Genomic DNA, 25,644 nt, shown 5'->3' on the forward strand with positions numbered 1-25,644 from the left:
AGACAGGCGGGAACACAGGCATGTGGTATAAAAAACATACCATAATAGAGCATCAGTTTGTCTCTCAGTTACTGATGTTTGCCCTGTGTATGTACATTTAAATAACCATTTAATCCAGTTAAAGAGGTTTTTGTGAGCTAATGTTATACTAAATCATCAGTTAATATAACCAACAGTGGACTGGTACATACTCTTTATTACTATGTGTAAAAATGGTGTAAGAGGGAGTGAGAGTTAATCAGCTTGGTAATTTTCATACTGTCCCTGCAGGTGTGTCCACACTGAACACTGTGACTGTACAGAGAGGAGGATCTGTCACCATCCTATGTCCCTATGACAACATATATCAACAACATGTGAAATACTGGTGCAAAGGGAATGACTGGCGTTCATGTACTCCTATAGTACGCACTGACTCTCCACACAAGGGCAAAGTGTCAGTCAGAGATGATCCTGACCAGCAAGTCTTCACTGTGACCATGAACAGTCTGATAACTGGGGACTCTGGTTACTACTGGTGTGGTGTGGAGATCAGCAGAGATTCAGCTGTGGGAACACGGGCTTATCTGTCAGTCACTGAGGGTAAGATGTCTGTACTGCAGACTGTAGCCAATGAGATGCACAGTATGTAACATGTCATTCAGTCAGAAAGGAAGGACATTAACACAAACACAGGAGAAAATGTTTTCATTTATAAGAGGCATCGGATTTTAGTTTTTATCAATATCTTAAATGACACCTGTGAGTGGTAAAAATGTGAGATTAATTGAGTTGCCTCAGTTGGTAAAATATGATATGTAATATGTTAATCAATGTCATTTGGTTTATGAATTTTAAATAAATTCATAAATTTAAATGAACAGCATAAAGATGTAAATAAACTGTAAAAGGACATCAGCTTGGCTCTGTTTTTGGTATTTGATCTATTTATGTAAAATAAATAAATGTAAACCATCAAAGGAGGTTTTTGCAGGCTAATTTTATACTAAATGATCAGTTAATTTATTACACAATTTAACTTTTACAAATATAGTGATAGTAAATACAGCGAATAATCAAAACAAAAGTTAATATTGTGAAGTACTGTAACCTACAGTTATTACTATGTGTATAAAGAGGGAGTGAGAGTTAATCAGATTGGTGATTCTCATACTGTCCCTGCAGGTGTGTCCACACTGAACAGGGTGTCTGTACACAGTGGAGGATCTGTCACCATCCCATGTTTCTATGACAACGTATATCAACAACATGTGAAATACTGGTGCAGAGGGAGTGACTGGAGTTCATGTACTCCCATAGTACACACTAATTCTCCAAAGAAAAGTGGTGAAGTGTCAATCAGAGATGATCCTGACCGGCAAATCTTCACTGTGACCATGAACAATCTAAAAACTTGGAACTCTGGTTACTACTGGTGTGGTGTGGAGATCAGCGGAGGTTCAGCTGTGGGAACACGGGTTAACCTGTCAGTCACTGAGGGTAAGATGTCTGTACTGCAGACTGTAGCCAATGAGATGCACAGTATGTAACATGTGATTTAGCTAGAAAGGAAGGACATTAACACAAACAAAGGAGAATTGTTTTAGCATATAAGAGGGACTGAATTTTAGTTTTCATCAGTACCATGAATGAGACCTCTGAGTAGTGAAAGTGTCAGTTTAAATCAGTTGCTTCAGGAGGTAAAATATGATCAATAATATGATAAGAAATGTGATTCAGTTTATGAATTTTAAATAAATTCATACATTTTACAGAAAAGTGTGTATATGTATATTCACTCACCTAAAGGATTATTAGGAACACCTGTTCAATTTCTCATTAATGCAGTTATCTAATCAACCAATCACATGGCAGTTGCTTCAATGCATTTAGGGGTGTGGTCCTGGTCAAGACAATCTCCTGAACTCCAAACTGAATGTCAGAATGGGAAAGAAAGGTGATTTAAGCAATTTTGAGCGCTGCATGGTTGTTGGTGCCAGACGGGCCGGTCTGAGTATTTCACAATCTGCTCAGTTACTGGGATTTTCACGCACAACCATTTCTAGGGTTTACAAAGAATGGTGTGCAAAGGGAAAAACATCCAGTATGCGGCAGTCCTGTGGGCGAAAATGCCTTGTTGATGCTAGAGGTCAGAGGAGAATGGGCCAACTGATTCAAGCTGATAGAAGAGCAACTTTGACTGAAAAAACCACTCGTTACAACCGAGGTATGCAGCAAAGCATTTGTGAAGCCACAACACGCACAACCTTGAGGCGGATGGGCTACAACAGCAGAAGACCCCACCGGGTACCACTCATCTCCACTACAAATAGGAAAAAGAGGCTACAATTTGCACGAGCTCACCAAAATTGGACAGTTGAAGACTGGAAAAATGTTGCCTGGTCTGATGAGTCTCGATTTCTGTTGAGACATTCAAATGGTAGAGTCAGAATTTGGCGTAAACAGAATGAGAACATGGATCCATCATGCCTTGTTACCACTGTGCAGGCTGGTGGTGTAATGGTGTGGGGGATGTTTTCTTGGCACACTTTAGGCCCCTTAGTGCCAATTGGGCATCGTTTAAATGTCACGGCCTACCTGAGCATTGTTTCTGACCATGTCCATCCCTTTATGACCACCATGTACCCATCCTCTGATGGCTACTTCCAGCAGGATAATGCACCATGTCACAAAGCTCGAATCATTTCAAATTGGTTTCTTGAACATGACAATGAGTTCACTGTACTACAATGGCCCCCAGTCACCAGATCTCAACCCAATAGAGCATCTTTGGGATGTGGTGGAACGGGAGCTTCGTGCCCTGGATGTGCATCCCACAAATCTCCATCAACTGCAAGATGCTATCCTATCAATATGGGCCAACATTTCTAAAGAATGCTTTCAGCACCTTGTTGAATCAATGCCACGTAGAATTAAGGCAGTTCTGAAGGCGAAAGGGGGTCAAACACCGTATTAGTATGGTGTTCCTAATAGTCCTTTAGGTGAGTGTATATGCACTTAACATGTTTATTGAGCATCTTGAACATTTAACAAAAACTCTCTCTAAACATTTATCCACATTAATGTGGCCCTGTTACTCCTCTTTCAACCAGTTACTAAGACAAACTAACTTGTTGACATTGTCCGAGAGGAGAGCTGACCGATTCTTATTTACAATGTTGCCTGCAACTGAGAAAAGTCCCTCACACGGAACAGTGTCACGGAAGTCACGGAGTTTGGTGATAAGGCGGGGGAAGCTGACGAATGCGTTCAAACTCCACGTCCAAGGTGAACAGATTCCAACAATCAGGGAGAATCCCATCAAATGCCTGGGAAAGTGGTACGATGACACTCTCAGCGACAGGAACAACATCTCTGACACTGGAAAACAGGCAGATGAGTGGCTGAGGAAGATTGACGGGTCGGGACTACCTGGCAAGTTCAAATCCTGGATTTACCAGCATGGGCTTCTACCAAGGCTGATGTGGCCGTTGACAGTATATGAGATTCCAATGACTGCAGTGGAGAAGTTGGAGAAGAGAATAAACACACATCTGAGGCGGTGGCTTGGTATCCCTCCCAGCTTCACAGCAGTGGGGCTCTATATTCAGTCTGGCCAGCTTCAGCTTCCATTCTCATTTGTGGTGGAGGAGTTCAAGGTGGTTAAGTGCAGGGTGGTAATGATACTCAGAGACTCTAAAGACGAGCGTGTCAGCAATGCGGGGGTCATAACAAGAACAGGCCGCAAGTGGGTAGCAGACACCGCAGTTAGGCAAGATGAAAGCTCCATGGAGTTGAGGGATATCATTGGCAATGTCTGCACTGGCCGGCAGGGACTAGGAACCTCCCGTTTCATCCAGTGGGGGAAGGCAACTGTGCAGCAGAGGAGAGAGATGGTGCAAGCCGAAGTGCGTCATCAAGTGGAAGAGACACGGAAGGCGAAGGCTGTTGAACTAGCAACCCAAGGAACTTGGACCAGATGGGACCTCCCAGAAAGGAGGGTCACATGGACCGAAATCTGGAGGCTGGAGCCGTTCCGTGTGAGTTTCCTCTTGAGGTCTGTATGACACACTCCCGTCACCTGCAAACCTGGCAAGGTGGGGCCTGAGGGAGGATCCACTCTGCAAATTGTGTGGGAAGAATGGCACACTCTCCCACATTCTAGCAGGGTGTCAAACAGCTCTGGCCCAGGGGAGATACAGGTGACGGCATGATCAGGTGCTCAGTGTAATTGCAGACTTCCTGGAGCAGGCCAGGAGAAGACTGCAACCACTCAAGCCACAAACACCAGCATTGCAGTTCATCAGGGCAGGGCAGCAGCCATCTTCTGCAAGGAGAACCAGGACCAACATCCTCCAGGGGGCACAAGGATGGGAGATGATAGCTGACCTGGGTAGGAAGCTCATTTTCCCCCCCCATCGTCCAGACCACCTTGAGACCTGACATAGTCATCTGGTCAGAGCAGGCAAAGAAGATCATCATGGTAGAACTGACTGTCCCATGGGAAGAAGGCTGTGATGAGGCCCATGAGAGGAAGTATCTGAAATAGGATGGCAAATGTGGCTGTTTCCAGTGGAGGTGGGGTGTAGGGGGTTTCCGGCACAGTCTGTATGGTCGGTGATCACTACACTCGGCGTATCAGGCAAGGACCGCAAGACAGCTGTGCGCAGGATTGGAGAGGCAGCAGAAAGAGCCTCTTGTTGGTTGTGGTTTAAAAGGGAGGAGGGGGGCTGGAGGCCTGGAGCTGATGGGCAGTGACCTGGCCACCACTGCCGACCCGCCAAATGGAGGGTGTAGCGGATAAGGGGCGAAACACCCTGAGAAGGTTGGGCACCGTCTGACGACATCGGCTCCATGCCAAGGCCACAGGCATTCTAAAGAGTAACTGTATGTGTGGCATCATCTGATGTATTAAGCAAATGAGCTGACCACCACTCCAAGGGACAGTCCTGCATACTGCTCTGTACAAGTGCATGATTCCGTCAGGCAGCAACTCCGCATCTGATTCTGAATCTGAGCCCATCTGTAAAAGACTCATTTTCTTGGGCGGCTCATCTTCACAAGTCTGTCGAGGTGGGGATTGATCATGCAGCAGTCTTCCAAGTGTGGTCCACACCTTCTTTCTGTCACTCTTGGGGAGGCACTTCAAGTCCTTGAAACGAGGATCCAAAGCTGTTGCAATCTTGAGCCATTCATTGTTGATATAGTTTTCTTGACAGGAGGTTAGGTCTTCTTGGAATGCTGTTTTAAACCTAGCTACATATGCAGGGTCATCATCAGAGGTTTCCATCACACGATGCAGGTGGCAGAGGGCAGGCAGTACCACTGAGCAGGAAATGTAGGGATTCCCCACCCAGAATCTGTTACATACTGTGGGGGCGGCAGGCAGGAGAGCTGACAGAGTGCGCGACAGGAAATATGTCTGCAAAACATTGAGCTGCTGCAAAAAGCATAGAACAGTCTCACACCTATAACCACGAATGTTCTGCTTGCCCCTTATATGGAATCTTGTTCCGAGAAGTATGTCTGCACCTGTGAACAACAAAGATTCTGAGAACCCAGTAGATATGAGAGACTGCGTAATGGAAATATACCAGCTTGACTTTTATTCTTTTGCTTGTGTGCTACAATGTAACAAGGAAGTAACCCAGAATAATGCAAGTATATAAGACTGCGTAAAGCTTTATCACCTAGAACACGCTGAGCTGACACACTGGGGGTGTGTAGGCAGTCTGTTCCCGAGCCGGCTCGCATTAAAGCAATAAGAGGCATTAACAATAGAATGCATTACCAAATAAAAGCATCATTTATAATCAAACTGAGAGTCTCCTTTGCGTGTTCCCTTCTCATCCGGACCCGGTGGAGCGGCGTACTCCAACAATACCTGTAGTGTAAACAAACAAACAGAGAGAGAGAGATGGAAGAAGAACAAAATGGTTATTAAAACAAGAAATGGATTTTCTTTAATCAATTCATTTTATTTCAGCCTAAATTGTATATAGATTGCTTACTTGTAGGGCTCCAGAAGAGACTCCAGTTTCTGCAGTTTGTCCCATTCTTGTGGCGTCAGCATGACAGGTTTGTGGCTCTGTTGGTCAAGGGTCGCTTTAATTTCTGCTTGGTTGCGGTTTAGACGCTTGACCATTTCTAGTGTTGAATTCCAGTGTGTTGGCACTTCCTGGATCAATGGCTCCTTCCACTGCCCCAGGGTTGTCTGCTGTGTTTCCAGCTCTGAGGCATTAGCTGGACTATGTTTGAAGTGGCCTGCAATTTTCCGACACTTGGACAATGCGCTCACAAATCCACTGTCACCAAGACTCACAGTGATATATTTCTGTCAGATGTGTCACACAAGGTATATGCTCAAATGGCAAAAGTTTAGCTGCATCTGTCATGTTTTGTGCACAATCAGTCCCTACAGTTGTGATTTTTCCTTCAATTTCCCACTCACGTGCTACTGTTAAGAAATGTTCAGCACATGCCTCTGTGAAGTGACGCTCCTCTGTCTTCATTATTCTTCTTGCAAACAACTTTATTTCCCATGCAGCAGTAATTAGATGTGCAGTAACACCAAGATAGTTACTGTTACTCACAGAAGTCCAGTAGTCACCTAACAGGGTGACATGTTTGGCTACAGCTAAATCTTCATACTTTTTTACCTTTTAAGTTTCATAGAGCCCATTAATTTTTGACATTATTGTGCTTCTTGTTGGAGCTTTGTACAATGCATCTTGAGAGACAACTTGCAAAACCATTGTGAAGCCCGTGTCCTCGACGATATTAATAGGTCTGCAGTTTGTTACAATCCACTTGGCAATTGTGTCAGTCAATTTGTCCGAGGTAGACTTGCTGAAGCCCCGATGCTCCGTGAGAGTGGTTTCTCGCAAGCTGTGCGACACGTTAGCCAAAGTGCTAGCGGCATTTCCGACTAATGTATGCTTCGCGTTAATGTGGTATTTTAAGCTGGAAAAAGAAAATTCCTTACTGCACAATGTGCATAATACTTTGTCGGTCAACTGTTCCGTCTTGTTTTTATTTATACTCAAATTTCCCATCGAGAGGGCCAATGTGCTGTTTATCATCTTCCATATTGAGTTGATTGGTTGTGCTGTCTGTCACTATCAAATCAACTGCCTATTTGTGCATGTGCGAAGGTAACTCTACTTGGACAAACTGCCCGAAATGCGTTGACAGAGACATTTCATGCATTTTGAGTCATTCTGCGCTGCAGATGGGTTAATTGCGTTAAAATTTTTAATCAGATTAATCATGATAATGGATTAATCCGCATTAACCCGTTAATTTTGACATCCCTAATATATATATATATATATACACACTCACCTAAAGGATTATTAGGAACACCATACTAATACGGTGTTTGACCCCCTTTCGCCTTCAGAACTGCCTTAATTCTACGTGGCATTGATTCAACAAGGTGCCGAAAGCATTCTTTAGAAATGTTGGGCCATATTGATAGGATAGCATCTTGCAGTTGATGGAGATTTGTGGGATGCACATCCAGGGCACGAAGCTCCTGTTCCACCACATCCCAAAGATGCTCTATTGGGTGGGCTCCATTGTAGTACAGTGAACTCATTGTCATGTTCAAGAAACCAATTTGAAATGGTTCGAGTTTTGTGACATGGTGCATTATCCTGCTGGAAGTAGCCATCAGAGGATGGGTACATGGTGGTCATAAAGGGATGGACATGGTCAGAAACAATGCTCAGGTAGGCTGTGGCATTTAAACGATGCCCAATTGGCACTAAGGGGCCTAAAGTGTACCAAGAAAACATCCCCCACACCATTACACCACCACCACCAGCCTGCACAGTGGTAACAAGGCATGATGGATCCATGTTCTCATTCTGTTTACGCCAAATTCTGACTCTACCATTTGAATGTCTCAACAGAAATCGAGACTCATCAGACCAGGCAACATTTTTCCAGTCTTCAACTGTCCAATTTTGGTGAGCTCGTGCAAATTGTAGCCTCTTTTTCCTATTTGTAGTGGAGATGAGTGGTACCCGGTGGGGTCTTCTGCTGTTGTAGCCCATCCGCCTCAAGGTTGTGCGTGTTGTGGCTTCACAAATGCTTTGCTGCATACCTCGGTTGTAACGAGTGGTTATTTCAGTCAAAGTTGCTCTTCTATCAGCTTGAATCAGTCGGCCCATTCTCCTCTGACCTCTAGCATCAACAAGGCGTTTTCGCCCACAGGACTGCCGCATACTGGATGTTTTTCCCTTTGCACACCATTCTTTGTAAACCCTAGAAATGGTTGCGCGTGAAAATCCCAGTAACTGAGCAGATTGTGAAATACTCAGACCGGCCCGTCTGGCACCAACAACCATGCCACGCTCAAAATTGCTTAAATCACCTTTCTTTCCCATTCTGACATTCAGTTTGGAGTTCAGGAGATTGTCTTGACCAGGACCACACCCCTAAATGCATTGAAGCAACTGCCATGTGATTGGTTGATTAGATAATTGCATTAATGAGAAATTGAACAGGTGTTCCTAATAATCCTTTAGGTGAGTGTATATTCCATTTTTTCTTGAGTCTGTTTGCTCATGCGAAATGAAATGTGATTAATATAGATTAAAAATTAATATTTAATCGTGATTAATCGAAATTAAACCACAGCAATCCGGTGATTAATCTGATTAAAAATTTTAATTGTTTGACAGCACTTATATATATATATATATATATATATATATATATAAAAAATGATTTTCCTCACCCTCCGCGGGTGGTCTCGTCCTTTTCAAGCTCGGGTCCTCTACCAGAGGCCTGGGAGCTTGAGGGTTCTGCGCAGTATCTTAGCTGTTTCTAGTACTGCACTTTTCTGGAGTGAGACGTCTGATGTTTTTCCTGGGATCTGCTTTAGCCACTCCTCCAGTTTGGGGGTTACTGCCCCAAGTACCCCGATGACCACGAGCACCACCAATGCCTTCACTCTCCAGGCTCTCTCAAGTTCTTCTTTGAGGCCCTGGTATTTCTCTAGTTTCTCGTGTTCCTTTTTCCTGATGTTGATGTTGGCATCAATCGGTATTGCTACATCAATCACGACGGCTTTGCTCTGTTGTTTATCGAATCAATATATATAGTGCTGTCAAACGATTAAAAATTTTAATCAGATTAATCACAGGGTTGCTGTGGATTAATTTTGATTAATCACGATTAAAATCATTCATTTTTAATCTATATTAATCGCATTTCATTTTGCATGAGCAAACAGACTCAAGAAAAAGGGGAATATATGTGCACTTAACATGTTTATTGAACATCTTGAACATGAGTCGGATGCATTCCATCTGCCACAGAAGTGCAATTCCATGGACCTATATCAAAAAGCAAGATTTTTTGCTTAGCCTGACAACTTGTCGGATTTAAAGTACCTCAGTTTAAATGGTCTTTATCTTCATTCACTTACAATTAGCCTGAACTACCGTAAATCCGACAAAAAATCTGACTAATCATGAAATCCAATTCTAGCCCAGTTAATTTCCATTGTTAGCAATATCAGTTAACACATTACGTGCGGTGCTTTATGTATAAAACTCTGTAGCAACATGTCCACAGATAAGTTGGACGGTATAGTGTGTGCGACCGATTTAATGAGCCACAAATGAGAAGTAGTGCTTAAACAGTATAAAACTACAACTTTCCCTTCTGTTGATAATGGGCGCAGTCATCTTGGATTCTGAACTCGGGATCCTCTGTGCTGCTCCGAAATATTTCTCGGATCTCCGAGAAACGGGAGCGCACGTGTCATCACTTACGGCTTCAAAACTCCGGAATCCGACTCAGAATACGAGTTCCGGGGGCAAATGGAAAGCACCAAAACTGCCCGAAATGGGTTGACAGAGACATTTCAGGGATTTTGAGTCATTCTGTGCTGCAGATGGTTAATTGCGTAAAAATTTTTAATCAGATTAATGATGGATTAATCCGCGTTAACCCGTTAATTTTGACAGCCCTAATATATATATATATACACACTCACCTAAAGGATTATTAGGAACACCATACTAATACGGTGTTTGACCCCCTTTCGCCTTCAGAACTGCCTTAATTCTACGTGGCATTGATTCAACAAGGTGCCGAAAGCATTCTTTAGAAATGTTGGGCCATATTGATAGGATAGCATCTTGCAGTTGATGGAGATTTGTGGGATGCACATCCAGGGCACGAAGCTCCTGTTCCACCACATCCCAAAGATGCTCTATTGGGTGGGCTCCATTGTAGTACAGTGAACTCATTGTCATGTTCAAGAAACCAATTTGAAATGATTCGAGTTTTGTGACATGGTGCATTATCCTGCTGGAAGTAGCCATCAGAGGATGGGTACATGGTGGTCATAAAGGGATGGACATGGTCAGAAACAATGCTCAGGTAGGCTGTGGCATTTAAACGATGCCCAATTGGCACTAAGGGGCCTAAAGTGTGCCAAGAAAACATCCCCCACACCATTACACCACCACCATATAAACATACCATAATAGAGCGTCAGTTTGTCTCATTTACTGAAGTTTCCCCTATATACATGCATTTAACCATTTTATCCAGCTAAGGAGGATTTTGTGAACTAATCTTATATTAAATCAGCAATTAATCATTTATTGCACTTTTGCAAATATAGTGATAGTATACATCAATATGTGTATAAATGGTGTAAGACGGAGTGAGAGTTAATTAGCTTGGTGATTTTCATGCTGTCCCTGCAGGTGTGTCCACACTGAACACGGTGTCTGTACAGAGTGGAGGATCTGTCACCATCCCATGTTCCTATGACAACATGTATAAAACACATGTGAAATACTGGTGCAGAGGGAGTGACTGGAGTTCATGTACTCCCATAGTACGCACTAATTATCCAAAGAAAAGTGGTGAAGTGTCAATCAGCGATGATCCTGTTAAGCGAGTCTTCAATGTGACCATGAACAAGCTGGCAGCTGGGGACTCTGGTTACTACTGGTGTGGTGTGGACATCAGCAGAGGTTCAGCTGTGGGAAGACGGGTTTCCCTGTCAGTCACTGAGGGTAAGATGTCTGTACTGCAGACTGTAGCCAATGAGATTCACAGTATGTAACACGTCATTCAGTCAGAAAGGAAGGACATTAACACAAACAAAGGAGAATGGTTTTAGCATATAAGAGGGACTGAATTTTAGTTTTCATCAGTACCATGAATGAGACCTCTGAGTAGTAAAAGTGTCAGTTTAAATCAGTTGCTTCAGGAGGTAAAATATGATCAGTAATATGATGAAAAATGTGATTCAGTTTATGAATTTTAAATCAATTCATACATTTTACATACTGTCACGGTTGCGGAGAGGCGAGCAGGGAAGCAGGGGAACGGAGCCAGGAAGTCGGGTTGCAACGGGGATTTATTCGGGAAAGACGGGACTCAATAGGACACAGGCGATCGGAATCAGGATTGAACACGAGGTAATGAGGTGGGCGTGGCACACATTAGGAGCGGACGGAGCGGGACGTGACAGAACCCCCCCCCAAAGGCGCGCACACCGGGCGCGCCAGAGAGGAGGCGACGGACGGGACGAAACCGGGGAACAGGACCTGAAAGACAAAACAGAACGTCAACCAAAACCAGGGAACCGGACGGAGACGCAAAACAAGAACAGGGACGAAAAGAAGGACAGGACCTGACAGAGGACAGGGAAGGCGGACAGACAGATCAAGAAGGGAGACACAAGGGGAACACCCACAGGCGACACGAAAGGGCCAGGAGTGCCAAAAGGAGGAACAAAGGGACCAGAAGGAGAGACAGGCGGGACGAACGGAAAGGGAGGAGGAACAAGGGGAGCACGAGGAAGCCCAGGCGGGCGACGGGCAGCGGGCGGAGGGGCCGCAGGCGAGAGGAAGGAGGGAACCGGAGGGGACCACCCAGGGACCAAGGGAGCGGGACGAGGGAGTGACGGAGGGGACAAGGAGGTAGCAGGAGGGAACACCAGTGCAGGCAGGCCAAAGGGGGAAGCCGCGGCAGGCGGAGGCGCGGCCGGAGCCGGGAAAGGCGCCGTCCGACGCACAGCCGGAGCAGGGGGGCCCGGAGGCGGCCGACAAGGACCCGGAGGCGGGACCGAGGACTGGCCCCGAGGACCCAGGGGGGAACCCGGAGGGGACCGCCGACCCCGAGCCGGAGGACCCGCAGGCAGCCACCAAGCCACCGCCAGGGGCCGAACGGGCGAGCCAGGGGGCAGGGCGGACGGGACCCGGGCCCTTCGCCTATGTCCCCGTCCCTTGTTGGACACGGAGAGGCGGGGTCCCAGGTGGCGTTGGCCTTGTCGGGGCAAGGGTAAGGGATCCCGGAGAGAGGTGCCCGAGTGAGTGGGCTCGGGCAGAGCCGGGAGCGTGGCTGCAGGTGCCACAGCCGGAGCCACAGGCGTGGCCACAGGCAGGCAGGGCAGGCCGGGAGGAGCGGCCTCAGGCAGGGCCGTGGGCTGGACAGGCAAGACGGGCAGTTCCGGTGCCGGCAGGACCGGCAAGGTGGGCAGTACAGGAGCCGGCAGGACAAGCGAGACTGGCAGTTCAGGTGCCGGCGGGACAGGCGAGACGGGCAGGTCAAGAGCCGGCAGGACAGGCGAGACGGGCAGGTCAAGAGCCGGCAGGACAAGCGAGACTGGCAGTTCAGGTGCCGGCGGGACAGGCGAGACGGGCAGGTCAAGAGCCGGCAGGACAGGCGAGACGGGCAGGTCAAGAGCCGGCAGGACAGGCGAGACGGGCAGTTCCGGTGCCGGCAGGACGGGCGCCGCCGTCACGTGGCCAGCAAGAGGCACCTCGGAGGGCACCTTGGGTGTGCGGCCAGCAGGGGGCGCCTCGTCGGGCGCTGCAGTCACTTGGCCAGCAGGGGGCGCCGCAGCGGGCGCCGCCATCACGTGGCCAGAAGGGGGCATCGCAGCAGGCGCCACCATCACACGGCCAGCAGGGGGCACCGCGGCGGGTGCCGCCATCACGCGGCCAGCAGGGGGCACCGCGGCGGGTGCCGCCATCACGCGGCCAGCAGGGGGCACCGCGGCGGGTGCCGCAGCCAGAGTGGTGGCAGCTGCAGGGACTGCAGGCAGAGCAGGCCGGACTGGCGGGTCAGGTAGGACAGGCGGGTCAGGCAGGATCGGCGGGTCAGACAGGACAGGCAGGTCCGCTGACAGAGCGGCGGCATCAGCAGCAGGCGGTGCCGCGGGCAGAGCGGCGGTATCAGCAGCAGGCAGCGCAGCCGCGGGCAGATCGGCGGCGGCAGCAGGCAGCGCAGCTGCGGGCAGATCGGCGGCGGCAGCAGGCAAATCCGGATCAAGCAGTTCCGGAGCAGGCAGGAGGGGTGCCGAGTGCGTCGGCGCTGCCCCTTTAAGGGCTATAGGGACCCGGGGAATGCCGTCTCTTACGGCGCGTATTCCACCGTGCCCCAGACGCTCCGGCCGATAAAAGTAGGCCTCCAGCGGAGGTGACTTCTCCGCATGGAAGCCAGGCAGGCAGCGGTGATGTCATCCCAGGCGGGGAGAAGAGAGCAGGCTCCCAGGGAGATCGACGGGACGGCGTTCTCTCTCTTTCCCCTGCGCCTCTTTTTCTTCACCCGGCCGGGTGTGGTGGGTGATGGCGGGGTTGCCTCTGGCCAAGCGAGCGGCTGAAGCCGCTTTTCTTTTACCTGGCCGACGAGCTGTCGTAGGAGGGAACGCACTTCCGCCATAGCGTGCGCTTCCGTGGACGGAGTCACTCCCTGTAGCAGGGTCCAGCTCCGATCCACGAGGGCGTAGCAGCCGGGATCCTCTTGGATCTCCGGTAGCTCTCGCCAGAACGCAGTTTCCTGCAACAGGGCGAGCCAAAGATCCTCTCCCTGCTGCGATGCGTCTTCAGGGAGATCCGTCATTCTGTCACGGTTGCGGAGAGGCGAGCAGGGAAGCAGGGGAACGGAGCCAGGAAGTCGGGTTGCAACAGGGATTTATTCGGGAAAGACGGGACCGGGGAATCACAACAGGCAACATTAATGACGGATCTACCGGAGACGGACTCAGACGAGGACTAAATAGGAAAGACAGACCAGACTCAATAGGACACAGGCGATCGGAATCAGGATTGAACACGAGGTAATGAGGTGGGCGTGGCACACATTAGGAGCGGACGGAGCGGGACGTGACACATACATTGTATATATATATATATATATACACACATTAGGGCTGTTTTCATTTATAAGAGGCATCGGATTTTAGTTTTTATCAATACAGTACCTTAAATGATACCTGTGAGTGGTAAAAATGTGAAATGAATTGAGTTGCCTCAGTTGGTAAAATATGATCAGTAATATGTTAAGAAATGTGGTTCAGTTTGAGAATTTTAAATAAATTCATAAATTTTGCAGAAAAGCACAAATATATAAATAAACATCATAAAAGACCATTAATTTGGCTGTGTTACTGATGTTTGGCCTATATATGTAAATTTAAATTAGTAGAAGCGAGCAAAGGAGGTTTTTGCTGGCTAATCTTTTAATAAGTGATCAATTAATCATTCATTACACTATTATTTTTGCAAATACAGTGATAGCAAAAAAAAACGTAATAATAAACATAGTGAAGTACTGTAACAGGGTTTCTGCAGGTTTTCTAAGAGTAAATTTAAGACTTTTTTAAGACCAAATAAAGAAAATTTAAGGAAAAAAAAAATATCGTAGGGAAATTCATACGAATATATTATAATCATAAGAATTATGATATTATATTATAATCATAAGAATCATAAGAATATACGTATTCTTCGGCCTTCCAATCGCACTACATGTCTAAATAGCGCGCTTTAGAAGAAAGGGTTCATCTGCGCATGCTTGTCAAGTTCTTCTTCGGGTTACTGACAGATGAAGCAGCACATAACGCCATCTACCGTTCAATGAATATTGAGCGATCTAAGCCATGTAGCACAGAAATTACGCTTTCGCTTCTCTTTAAAATCAAAACACACGAGGAAACAATCCCTCACAAAAATTAATGCCATGATCATATGAATTTAAGACTTGCTGGTCTGATTTAAGACCTTTTCAAGGCCTTAATTCACGGAAAAGTGATTTAAGACTTTTTAAGACTTTTTTAAGACCCGCGGAAACCCTGTGTAACCTGCAGAGGCCCAGTACTGACTGTATTAATTTGTGTAGAAATGGTATAAAAGGGAGTGAGAGTTACAGTAATCAGCTTGCTGATTTTCAAACTGTCCCTGCAGGTGTGTCCACACTGAACACGGTGACTGTAGAGAGAGGAGGATTTGTCATCATCCCATGTTTCTATGACAACATATATCGACAACGTGTGAAATACTGGTGCAAAGGGAGTGACTGGAGTTCATGTACTCCTATAGTACGCACTAATTCTCCAAAGAAAAATGGTGAAGTGTCAATCAGAGATGATCCTGGCCAGCGACTCTTCACTGTGATCATGAACAATCTGACATCTGGGGACTCTGGTTCCTACTGGTGTGGTGTGGAGATCAGCAGAGGTTCAGCTGTGGGAACACAAGTTTCCCTGTCAGTTACTGAGGGTAAGATGTCTGTACTGCAGACTGTAACCAATGAGATGCACAGTATGTAACATGTCATTCAGTCAGAAAAGAAGGACATTAACACAAACACATTAGAAAATATTTTGTTATGTAAGAGGGACCAAATTTTAGTTTTCTATTGTTGCGCTTGAGTTTTTCTTAAGTGAAGAAGGGTTTCTGATGATCTTTGGACAATCTTTGTTGTTGTGTATTGTTAGTAATTGATTTCCAATAATAAATGCATACATTGGCAAAAAGCAATCATGCCTTGCCAACTCTAATATTGATAACAATATTGACACCTGAAAAAATCCCTTAATGGTAAATGTTCAATGTTGAATAAATTCATTATTTAATTTGTGAATAACTATAGAGAGTTGTGCAATTAATCACGATTAAATATTTTAATCTATTGACAGCCCTAAAAAATACAGAAATAAAAATCGTAAAAGATCATCAGTTTGGCTCTCTTACTGATGTGTGGCGTATACAGTATATGTACATTTAAATTAGTACAAGCGAGCAAAGCAGGTTTTTGCTGGCTAATCTTTTACTAAGTGATCAGTTAATCATTCATTACACTTATTTTTGCAAATACAGTGATAGTAAAAGAAAAAATAATACTCTACATAGTGAAGTAATGCAACCAACAGAGGCCTGGTACTGACTGTATTAATTTGTGTAAAAATGGTATAAAAGGGAGTGAGTTAATCAGCTTGGTGATTTTCATGCTGTCCCTGCAGGTGTGTCCACACTGAACACAGTGACTGTACAGAGAGGAGGATCTCTCACAATCCCATGTTTCTATGACAACATATATCGACAACATAAGAAATACTGGTGCAAAGGGAGTGACTGGAGTTCATGTTCTCCCAAAGTACACCCTAATTCTCCAAAGAAAAGTGGTGAAGTGTCAATCAGAAATGATCCTGTTAAGCGAGTCTTCAATGTGACCATGAACAATCTGACAACTGGTGACTCTGGTTCCTACTGGTGTGGTGTGGACATCAGCAGAGGTTCAGCTGTGGGAAGACGGGTTTCCCTGTCAGTCACTGGGGGTAAGATGTCTGTACTGCAGACTGTAGCCAATGAGATGCACAGTATAACATGTCATTCAGTCAGAAAGGAAAGACATTAACACAAACACAGGAGAAAATATTTTAGTAAATAAGAGAGATGGAATTTTAGTTTTCATCAATAGCATAAATGAGACCTCTGAGTAGTAACAATGTCAGTTTAGGGCTGGACAATAATTCGATATCAATATATATCGCGATATAATTTTTTTCGATAACGGTGATACGATTTTTAAACACATTTCCGATATTTCGATATACATTTGAATATTATATATATTCACCGGCTTTTAAAAATGTATCACAAGTGCTAAACAGTGCGTATTCAAATCGCATTCGCATGGTAATTTGCTGAACAACGCAGCTGTGAAACGTGATCCAGGTAAAACTTTTTTAGACAGCATAAATAATATTGAAGCATTTGTTTTCAAGCAGACTGTTAAAAGCAAAAGCAACAAAGCATTTTAGACTTTGTAAAGAAACCATAGTAACCACGTGTATGATACTTTTCAGAGCTGCGTCAGAGGGAAATGACTCGTGAATTTAATTTTGACACTGGTTAGCTTTTTGTGAAAACGAACTACAGTACACCCCGCAGGTTTTTTGTGATTTTGTGAGCGATCTTTGTGTTTTCAATGTTGGAGAATATAATTAAAGGTTTGTATCAAGAAACGACGGTGGTTTTTATTGTATACTGGTAAATCTCTGCTGTTAGTTGGTGGTATGCCTTTTGTTAGCCAACATGTATGTCGGGGCCGGCTCTACGCTGGGGCAACGCCCCCTTAAGCAAACGTCCTGCCCCCTTAAATCAAACTTTTAGAAGTTGAGGAAGAAAATAATAATTACCCACAAACTGAATATGGACAAGATTTACTACAGTAGCTGAAAAATCCACTGAAAAAGGCACAAACGAGATGATAAGTTTCACTTCTTGTTCGCTCTTTCCCTCCGCGCTCTGTTTGTGCGCGGGCTCACGCAGCACTCGGCAGATCCCCCACTCACCCTCCCCCCAGCTAAACATCCAATCACTGTTAGTATGCAAATGAGCCAGTTTCTCAGTAGGCAGGGCAAAGCGAAATGAGCTGCGTGATTGCGGAAGGTTTGGAGGAAACAGCAATCTCTCTCGTCAAAATCATAGTGACTAGTGAGATCATGGTTCGAATTATTTTTGTCTATTTGGGGGGGTCTTGATCGGGGGGTACTGTACCCCCCAGTACCCCCCGATCAAGACCCCCCCCAAATAGACAAAAATAGCAGTTTGGGGGGGGGGGGGTGGTATTAACATTTTTCTTGTTTTTTTTTTTTTTAAAGAAAGAACCTCATCTTGTAGGAAAATTTTATGTAAAACGATTTTAGACACCCCTAGTGTGGATCGTACCATTTGAACCACCTTGGCGCTAGAAGCAGCTTAGCCAGTCGGTTACGTCATTCATTCTCATTGAGCGACTTGTTCGTTGTGATTTCAAGATTCTTTATTCGTCACATACATAGTTATAACAAGTACAACATGTAGTGAAATGAACCCTGACCGATCCTATTTTTCAGTTTTATATTTCAAGACTCGGTGAATTGATTTTTTCTTTTTCATAACTTAGCCTACCCTTTTTAGTTTTGGTAATATTGGCAATAGTGAAAAGTGTTTTGTTGGGTTCAAATATGTTTGATATAGGCCATCCAATTAAGGTAAATGTCTTGTTTTTAATCTGATGAGGAATATTTTATTTTATTTTTTGTTTTACTTTTCAGTTTTCCCCCTGAGGGATTGCCACCTTACTGTGGTCAGGGGCTTTGCGTGCCTCAGTGACCCTAAGAGGTACACCAGCAGAAGCTTAGCCTTCAGGTGGGACACCCAAGTTGGACAGGTCTTAGGGCAGAGGCCTGACAAAGTGCAATCCAATTACATGACAAAAACAGTTATCCAGAGCACCACCCCACCCCTTTCCCGCCTTTGTCGCCACCATGTGCCCCCTTCACATTTCTGTCTGCCCCCTCATATATGCATGTCTAGAACCGGCCCCGATGTATGTACATATTTATAGCATGCCGATCGCGTCAAACAAATCGCGGCAATGCCAAAAACCCGTGCATGTACATTCTCAGTTATTAACGCACATAAATACATTTCAAGCACATACTAATATATTGCTGCCATATTGGTTTTCGGTTATCTCGATCATCGGTTATCTCGACGCTTTTTGGCAACCCCCTAGGCCGGCGACATAACCGGGTTCGACTGTATATGAATAATCAGCCTGTTCTAGTTTAAATGGAAATATATTATTGTTAATAAGCTGAGTCTGAGAGTTTTATTTATTTGATAGTTTATTTCACATTTCTTGTTTGTAAAGGCTAAATACAAAAAAAAAGTGAACCTTTTTTTTTTGTACTGTTTTTATTTAAAAAAAAAATATATAATTTTAATAGGAGGAGCCTGGAGGTATTATAGACTTTGCAAATTCAGTTTGCAGACAACCATTGTGCGTGTCCTCGGCAGTTTTTTCCTGAGGCTTTTTAATATTGTCCATATCGATATCGGAATTATATCGTATCGACCAAAATTAAGAAATATATCGTGATATAAATTTTTGCCATATCGTCCAGGCCTATGTCAGTTTAAATGAGTTGCTTCAGGGAGTAAAATATTATCTGTTATATGCTAAGAAATGTGATTCATTTTATGAATTTTAAATCAATTCGTAAATTTCATTGAATGCATGAATTTATAAATAAACAAACCATAATAGAGCATCAGTTTGTCTCTCAATTACTGAATAACCATTTAATCCAGCTAAGGAGATTGTGAGCTAATCTTATACTAAATGATCAATTAATCATTTATTGCATTTTGGTAAATAAAGTCATAGTAGAAAAAAATCAAGAAATCTTGATAATCAGCCGAGTGCGGCAATGTAGCCAACAATGGACTGGTACTGACTCTTCATTACTATGCGTATAAATGGTGTAAGAGGGGGTAAGATTTAATCATCTTGGTAATTTTCATTCTGTCCCTGCAGGTGTGTCCACAGTGAACACAGTGACTGTACAGAGAGGAGGATCTGTCACCATCCCATGTTTCTATGATAACAGATATAAATCACATGTAAAATACTGGTGCAGAGGGAGTGACTGGAGTTCATGTACAACCATTGTACGCACTAATTCTCCAAAGAAAAATGGTGAAGTGTCAATCAGAAATGATCCTGTTAAGCCAGTCTTCAATGTAACCATGAACAACCTGACAGCTGGGGACTCTGGTTCCTACTGGTGTGGTGTGGAGATCAGCAGAGGTTCAGCTGTGGGAACACGGGTTTCCCTGTCAGTCACTGAGGGTAAGATGTCTGTACTGCAGACTGTAGCTAATGAGATGCACAGTATGTAACATGTGATTTAGGTAGAAAGGAAGGACATTAACACAAACAAAGGAAAAATATTTCGGTATACTGTATAAGTGGGACAGAATATTAGTTTTCATCAATACAGTAAATGTGACTCCTGAGTAGTAACATTGTCAGTTTAAATGAGTTACTTCAGGAGGTAAAATAAGATCAGTTATATGCTAGGAAACGTGATTCATTTTATGAATTTTAAATCAATTCATAAATTTCACAGAAAAGTAAGAATATATAAATAAACATACCATAATAGCGTATCAGTTGTCTCACAGTTACTGGTGTTTGCCCTATATATGTACATTTTAATAACCATTCTATCCAGCTAAGGAGGTTTTTGTGAAGTAATCTTATACTAAATCATCAGTTAATCATTTATTGCACTTTTGCAAATACAGTGCTAGGAAAGAAAAAATCTTAATAATCTGCCGAGTGCAGTAATATAACCAACAAAGGACTGGTACTTACTCTTTATTAATATGTGTATAAATGGTGTAAGAGAGAGTGAGAGTTAATCAGCTGGGTAATTTTCATACAGTCCCTGCAGGTGTGTCCACAGTGAACAGGGTGACTGTACAGAGAGGAGGATCTGTCACCATCCCGTGTTCCTATGACAACATGTATCAACAACATGTGAAATACTGGTGCAGAGGGAGTGACTGGAGTTCATGTACTCCCATAATACGCACTAATTCTCCAAAGAAAAATGGTGAAGTGTCAATCAGAAATGATCCTGTTAAGCCAGTCTTCAATGTAACCATGAACAACCTGACAGCTGGGGACTCTGGTTCCTACTGGTGTGGTGTGGAGATCAGCAGAGGTTCAGCTGTGGGAACACGGGTTTACCTGTCAGTCACTGAGGGTAAGATGTCTGTACTGCAGACTGTAGCCAATGAGATGCACAGTATGTAACATGTGATTTAGCTAGAAAGGAAGGACATTAACACAAACAAAGGAAAAATATTTCGGTATATAAGTGGGACAGAATATTAGTTTTCATCAATACAGTAAATGTGACTCCTGAGTAGTAACAATGTCAGTTTAAATGAGTTGCTTCAGGAGGTAAAATATGATCAGTTATATGCTAGGAAACGTGATTCATTTTATGAATTTTAAATCAATTCATAAATTTCACAGAAAAGTAAGAATATATAAATAAACATACCATAATAGCGTATCAGTTGTCTCACAGTTACTGGTGTTTGCCCTATATATGTACATTTTAATAACCATTCTATCCAGCTAAGGAGGTTTTTGTGAAGTAATCTTATACTAAATCATCAGTTAATCATTTATTGCACTTTTGCAAATACAGTGCTAGGAAAGAAAAAATCTTAATAATCTGCCGAGTGCAGTAATATAACCAACAAAGGACTGGTACTTACTCTTTATTAATATGTGTATAAATGGTGTAAGAGAGAGTGAGAGTTAATCAGCTGGGTAATTTTCATACAGTCCCTGCAGGTGTGTCCACAGTGAACAGGGTGACTGTACAGAGAGGAGGATCTGTCACCATCCCGTGTTCCTATGACAACATGTATCAACAACATGTGAAATACTGGTGCAGAGGGAGTGACTGGAGTTCATGTACTCCCATAATACGCACTAATTCTCCAAAGAAAAATGGTGAAGTGTCAATCAGAAATGATCCTGTTAAGCCAGTCTTCAATGTAACCATGAACAACCTGACAGCTGGGGACTCTGGTTCCTACTGGTGTGGTGTGGAGATCAGCAGAGGTTCAGCTGTGGGAACACGGGTTTACCTGTCAGTCACTGAGGGTAAGATGTCTGTACTGCAGACTGTAGCCAATGAGATGCACAGTATGTAACATGTGATTTAGCTAGAAAGGAAGGACATTAACACAAACAAAGGAAAAATATTTCGGTATATAAGTGGGACAGAATATTAGTTTTCATCAATACAGTAAATGTGACTCCTGAGTAGTAACAATGTCAGTTTAAATGAGTTGCTTCAGGAGGTAAAATATGATCAGTTATATGCTAAGAAATGTGATTCATTTTATGAATTTTAAATCAATTCATAAATTTCACAGAAAAGTAAGAATATATAAATAAACATACCATAATAGCGTATCAGTTTGTCTCACAGTTACTGGTGTTTGCCCTATATATGTACATTTTAATAACCATTCTATCCAGCTAAGGAGGTTTTTGTGAAGTAATCTTATACTAAATCATCAGTTAATCATTTATTGCACTTTTGCAAATACAGTGCTAGGAAAGAAAAAATCTTAATAATCTGCCGAGTGCAGTAATATAACCAACAAAGGACTGGTACTTACTCTTTATTAATATGTGTATAAATGGTGTAAGAGAGAGTGAGAGTTAATCAGCTGGGTAATTTTCATACAGTCCCTGCAGGTGTGTCCACAGTGAACAGGGTGACTGTACAGAGAGGAGGATCTGTCACCATCCCGTGTTCCTATGACAACATGTATCAACAACATGTGAAATACTGGTGCAGAGGGAGTGACTGGAGTTCATGTACTCCCATAATACGCACTAATTCTCCAAAGAAAAATGGTGAAGTGTCAATCAGAAATGATCCTGTTAAGCCAGTCTTCAATGTAACCATGAACAACCTGACAGCTGGGGACTCTGGTTCCTACTGGTGTGGTGTGGAGATCAGCAGAGGTTCAGCTGTGGGAACACGGGTTTACCTGTCAGTCACTGAGGGTAAGATGTCTGTACTGCAGACTGTAGCCAATGAGATGCACAGTATGTAACATGTGATTTAGCTAGAAAGGAAGGACATTAACACAAACAAAGGAAAAATATTTCGGTATATAAGTGGGACAGAATATTAGTTTTCATCAATACAGTAAATGTGACTCCTGAGTAGTAACAATGTCAGTTTAAATGAGTTGCTTCAGGAGGTAAAATATGATCAGTTATATGCTAAGAAATGTGATTCATTTTATGAATTTTAAATCAATTCATAAATTTCACAGAAAAGTAAGAATATATAAATAAACATACCATAATAGCGTATCAGTTTGTCTCACAGTTACTGGTGTTTGCCCTATATATGTACATTTTAATAACCATTCTACCCAGCTAAGGAGGTTTTTGTGAAGTAATCTTATACTAAATCATCAGTTAATCATTTATTGCACTTTTGCAAATACAGTGCTAGGAAAGAAAAAAACAAATCTTAATAATCTGCCGAGTGCAGTAATATAACCAACATAGGACTGGTACTTACTCTTTATTAATATGTGTATAAATGGTGTAAGAAAGAGTGAGAGTTAATCAGCTTGGTAATTTTCATACAGTCCCTGCAGGTGTGCCGACACTGAACAGGGTGACTGTACAGAGAGGAGGATCTGTCACCATCCCGTGTTCCTATGACAACATGTATCAACAACATGTGAAATACTGGTGCAGAGGGAGTGACTGGAGTTCGTGTACTCCCATAATACGCACTAATTCTCCAAAGAAAAGTGGTGAAGTGTCAATCAGAAATTATCCTGTTAAGCGAGTCTTCAATGTGACCATGAACAATCTGACAGCTGGGGACTCTGGCTACTACTGGTGTGGTGTGGAGATCAGCAGAGGTTCAGCTGTGGGAACACCGGTCTCCCTGTCAGTCACTGAGGGTAAGATGTCTGTACTGCAGACTGTAGCCAATGAGATGCACAGTATGTAACATGTCATTCAGGTAGAAAGGAAGGACATTAACACAAACACAGGAGAAAATGTTTTAAATCTCAGTATTTAAAAACTTAATTTGCTGTCAGTTACTGATGTTTGATGACCAATTTCAAGTGTCTGCATGAATGTACAGGAAGATTAACTTACATATCAGCATTACCTCTAATGGAGACATCCCATAATATATTCTGATAACCTCATCAATTACAGGTCCTGCTCTTTATCAATTTCATGAGTGTGTTATCTGCATGTTACATCTATTTCTAATTTATGATACATTTGTATGATATGATTAATATTACAGATCTGACTATTTTCTTAATCAGACATCCAGTCAGATGTCTTTCATAATACATCACATTACTGGAAACAGACAGACAGACATATTCATCTTACAGTCAATTATCCAGTTTGGAAAACATCATACATTAAAACTGCTTTTCCCCTTCAGATTTCAGACATTTATAGGGATTAATTGTTACTAAAGGTGTACAGGCTGGGTGATTGTCTGCAGGTAGTTTCTAACTGCAGCAAAGGCCAGTGTTGCAGTTGCACTCTGTAATAACTGATCCAGTTCTGCCTTAAATACATTATGATATATTAATAACATTATTTATCTCACCTGCCCACTATCAGTGCCCTGTGATGTGGACACTTTGGTCACAACTCTAATTTATTATTCTACATCTAACCAGCTTTTTAGTTGAATATTTTGGTTATTCTTTTTCAGTTTTAGAAATGACCCTCACAGTCTGTACTGGCTCACAGATCATGGCAGGGGTGCATGAATTGGGGGGGGGGGGGGATTAGGATGATTCCAAGGACCCCTGAGTGACAGGGCCCCAAGAAAATAGGAACATAATTGGATTGGTCTGGGCTTGGGGCCCAGTCTGATATGCTTTCATGGGGCCCAAAATCTCTAGTGGCCCCAGGAACAGGGTTGTTTATTTTTTATTTAACAATCCTTTCTCTTGTTTCCAATGCTGTCCCTTTTTGGCAAATGATGAAGAAGGAGGGATTAATGAAAAACAGAGGTAAGCATTCAGCAGCACTTACAGCAGTGTGGTGTCCAGCTATGAGCATCTACCTGATCACACAGTGATGGGAAACTTCTGTTATTTTATGGGAACCTTGTTTTTCTTTTGTTTCCTTAATTATAATATCCCTGTGATGGCATCACATCCAGGGTGAACCCCTGCTTTGTGCCCTATGCTGCTGGGGAAAGGCTGCAGCCCCCCTTCAGATCATCTCAATAAATATTTGGAAGATGGGTGGATGGAGGGATGAAGGGATGGATGGATGGATTTTACAAAAAAATATAGCATGCAGAACTGGCAGTTAAAATTCTCCAGCTATTTTTATATTCTTTGTTAATGTCTCCTGTTCCTCACATGTATCCTGTGTAATAGTACAGATGTGGCTGAACCATGTTACTATAAAGCATGTAAGACTTTACTGTTCAAATCCATTCACCTCTTATTCAGCTCCTTGGTCCAGCTGGCTCTGTATGTAGGACTGGGCTTATTGGTGCTGCTATTGATCAGGAAGGTGTTAGTGCCTCAGCCTGAACTGACGAATTAAGTAGCCAATGTTAATGCTTATCTGTTCCTTGTCCAGTAGGGGGCAGTAACACCGAGATGCTCCTCTACATGTGGAGAGCTGCTGCTGAGGATGAGAGCTGTGAGGGACACACAGATACTGCAGTGATGGGGAGGGATAATCACCAGAGAGGAGCATCTTACAGTGATGTGAGCTGTATTTAAACGGCATGCAGCTCTCTCACATTACAGTGTGTATTTCAGCCATGATCAATGTGCTGTTTATCTCACTTGTATGTTGCTTTGGACAAGATGGAATAAATGTAAATGTAAGGTATTATCTTGGCGGTCTGTGAACTGCCGCTTTTAATTCATATAATGGAAAAAATATCATTAACTATCCTGCTTGATTAGTATAAAATAAAGTGTTTGTTATTTCAATATG

At 43.4% G+C, this 25,644-nt stretch overlaps 1 protein-coding gene, 1 long non-coding RNA gene and 1 pseudogene across 2 annotated transcripts; 2 read left to right on the plus strand and 1 right to left on the minus strand.

The window, feature by feature from the left end:
• The first annotated feature begins 524 nt into the window (after window positions 1-524).
• LOC111841098 (polymeric immunoglobulin receptor-like) lies at window positions 525-20,898 on the plus strand. Its single transcript, XM_072711598.1, has 7 exons — window positions 525-582; window positions 1,165-1,479; window positions 10,713-11,027; window positions 15,207-15,521; window positions 16,265-16,579; window positions 19,612-19,926; window positions 20,525-20,898. The coding sequence occupies exons 2-7, from the start codon at window positions 1,377-1,379 to the stop codon at window positions 20,896-20,898; spliced, it is 1,737 nt and encodes a 578-aa protein (XP_072567699.1). The 5' UTR covers window positions 525-582; window positions 1,165-1,376.
• On the minus strand, window positions 4,691-7,068 carry LOC140588953 (E3 SUMO-protein ligase ZBED1-like; annotated as a pseudogene).
• Window positions 20,899-23,287: 2,389 nt separating the features above from the next.
• On the plus strand, window positions 23,288-25,644 carry LOC140589020 (uncharacterized). The gene is made up of 3 exons (XR_011990200.1): window positions 23,288-23,606; window positions 24,671-24,695; window positions 25,279-25,644. It is a non-coding gene; the product is annotated as an uncharacterized lncRNA (long non-coding RNA).

The sequence above is a fragment of the Paramormyrops kingsleyae genome, chromosome 4, assembly GCF_048594095.1.
Source record: "Paramormyrops kingsleyae isolate MSU_618 chromosome 4, PKINGS_0.4, whole genome shotgun sequence".
Classification (NCBI taxonomy): Eukaryota; Metazoa; Chordata; class Actinopteri; order Osteoglossiformes; family Mormyridae; genus Paramormyrops; species Paramormyrops kingsleyae.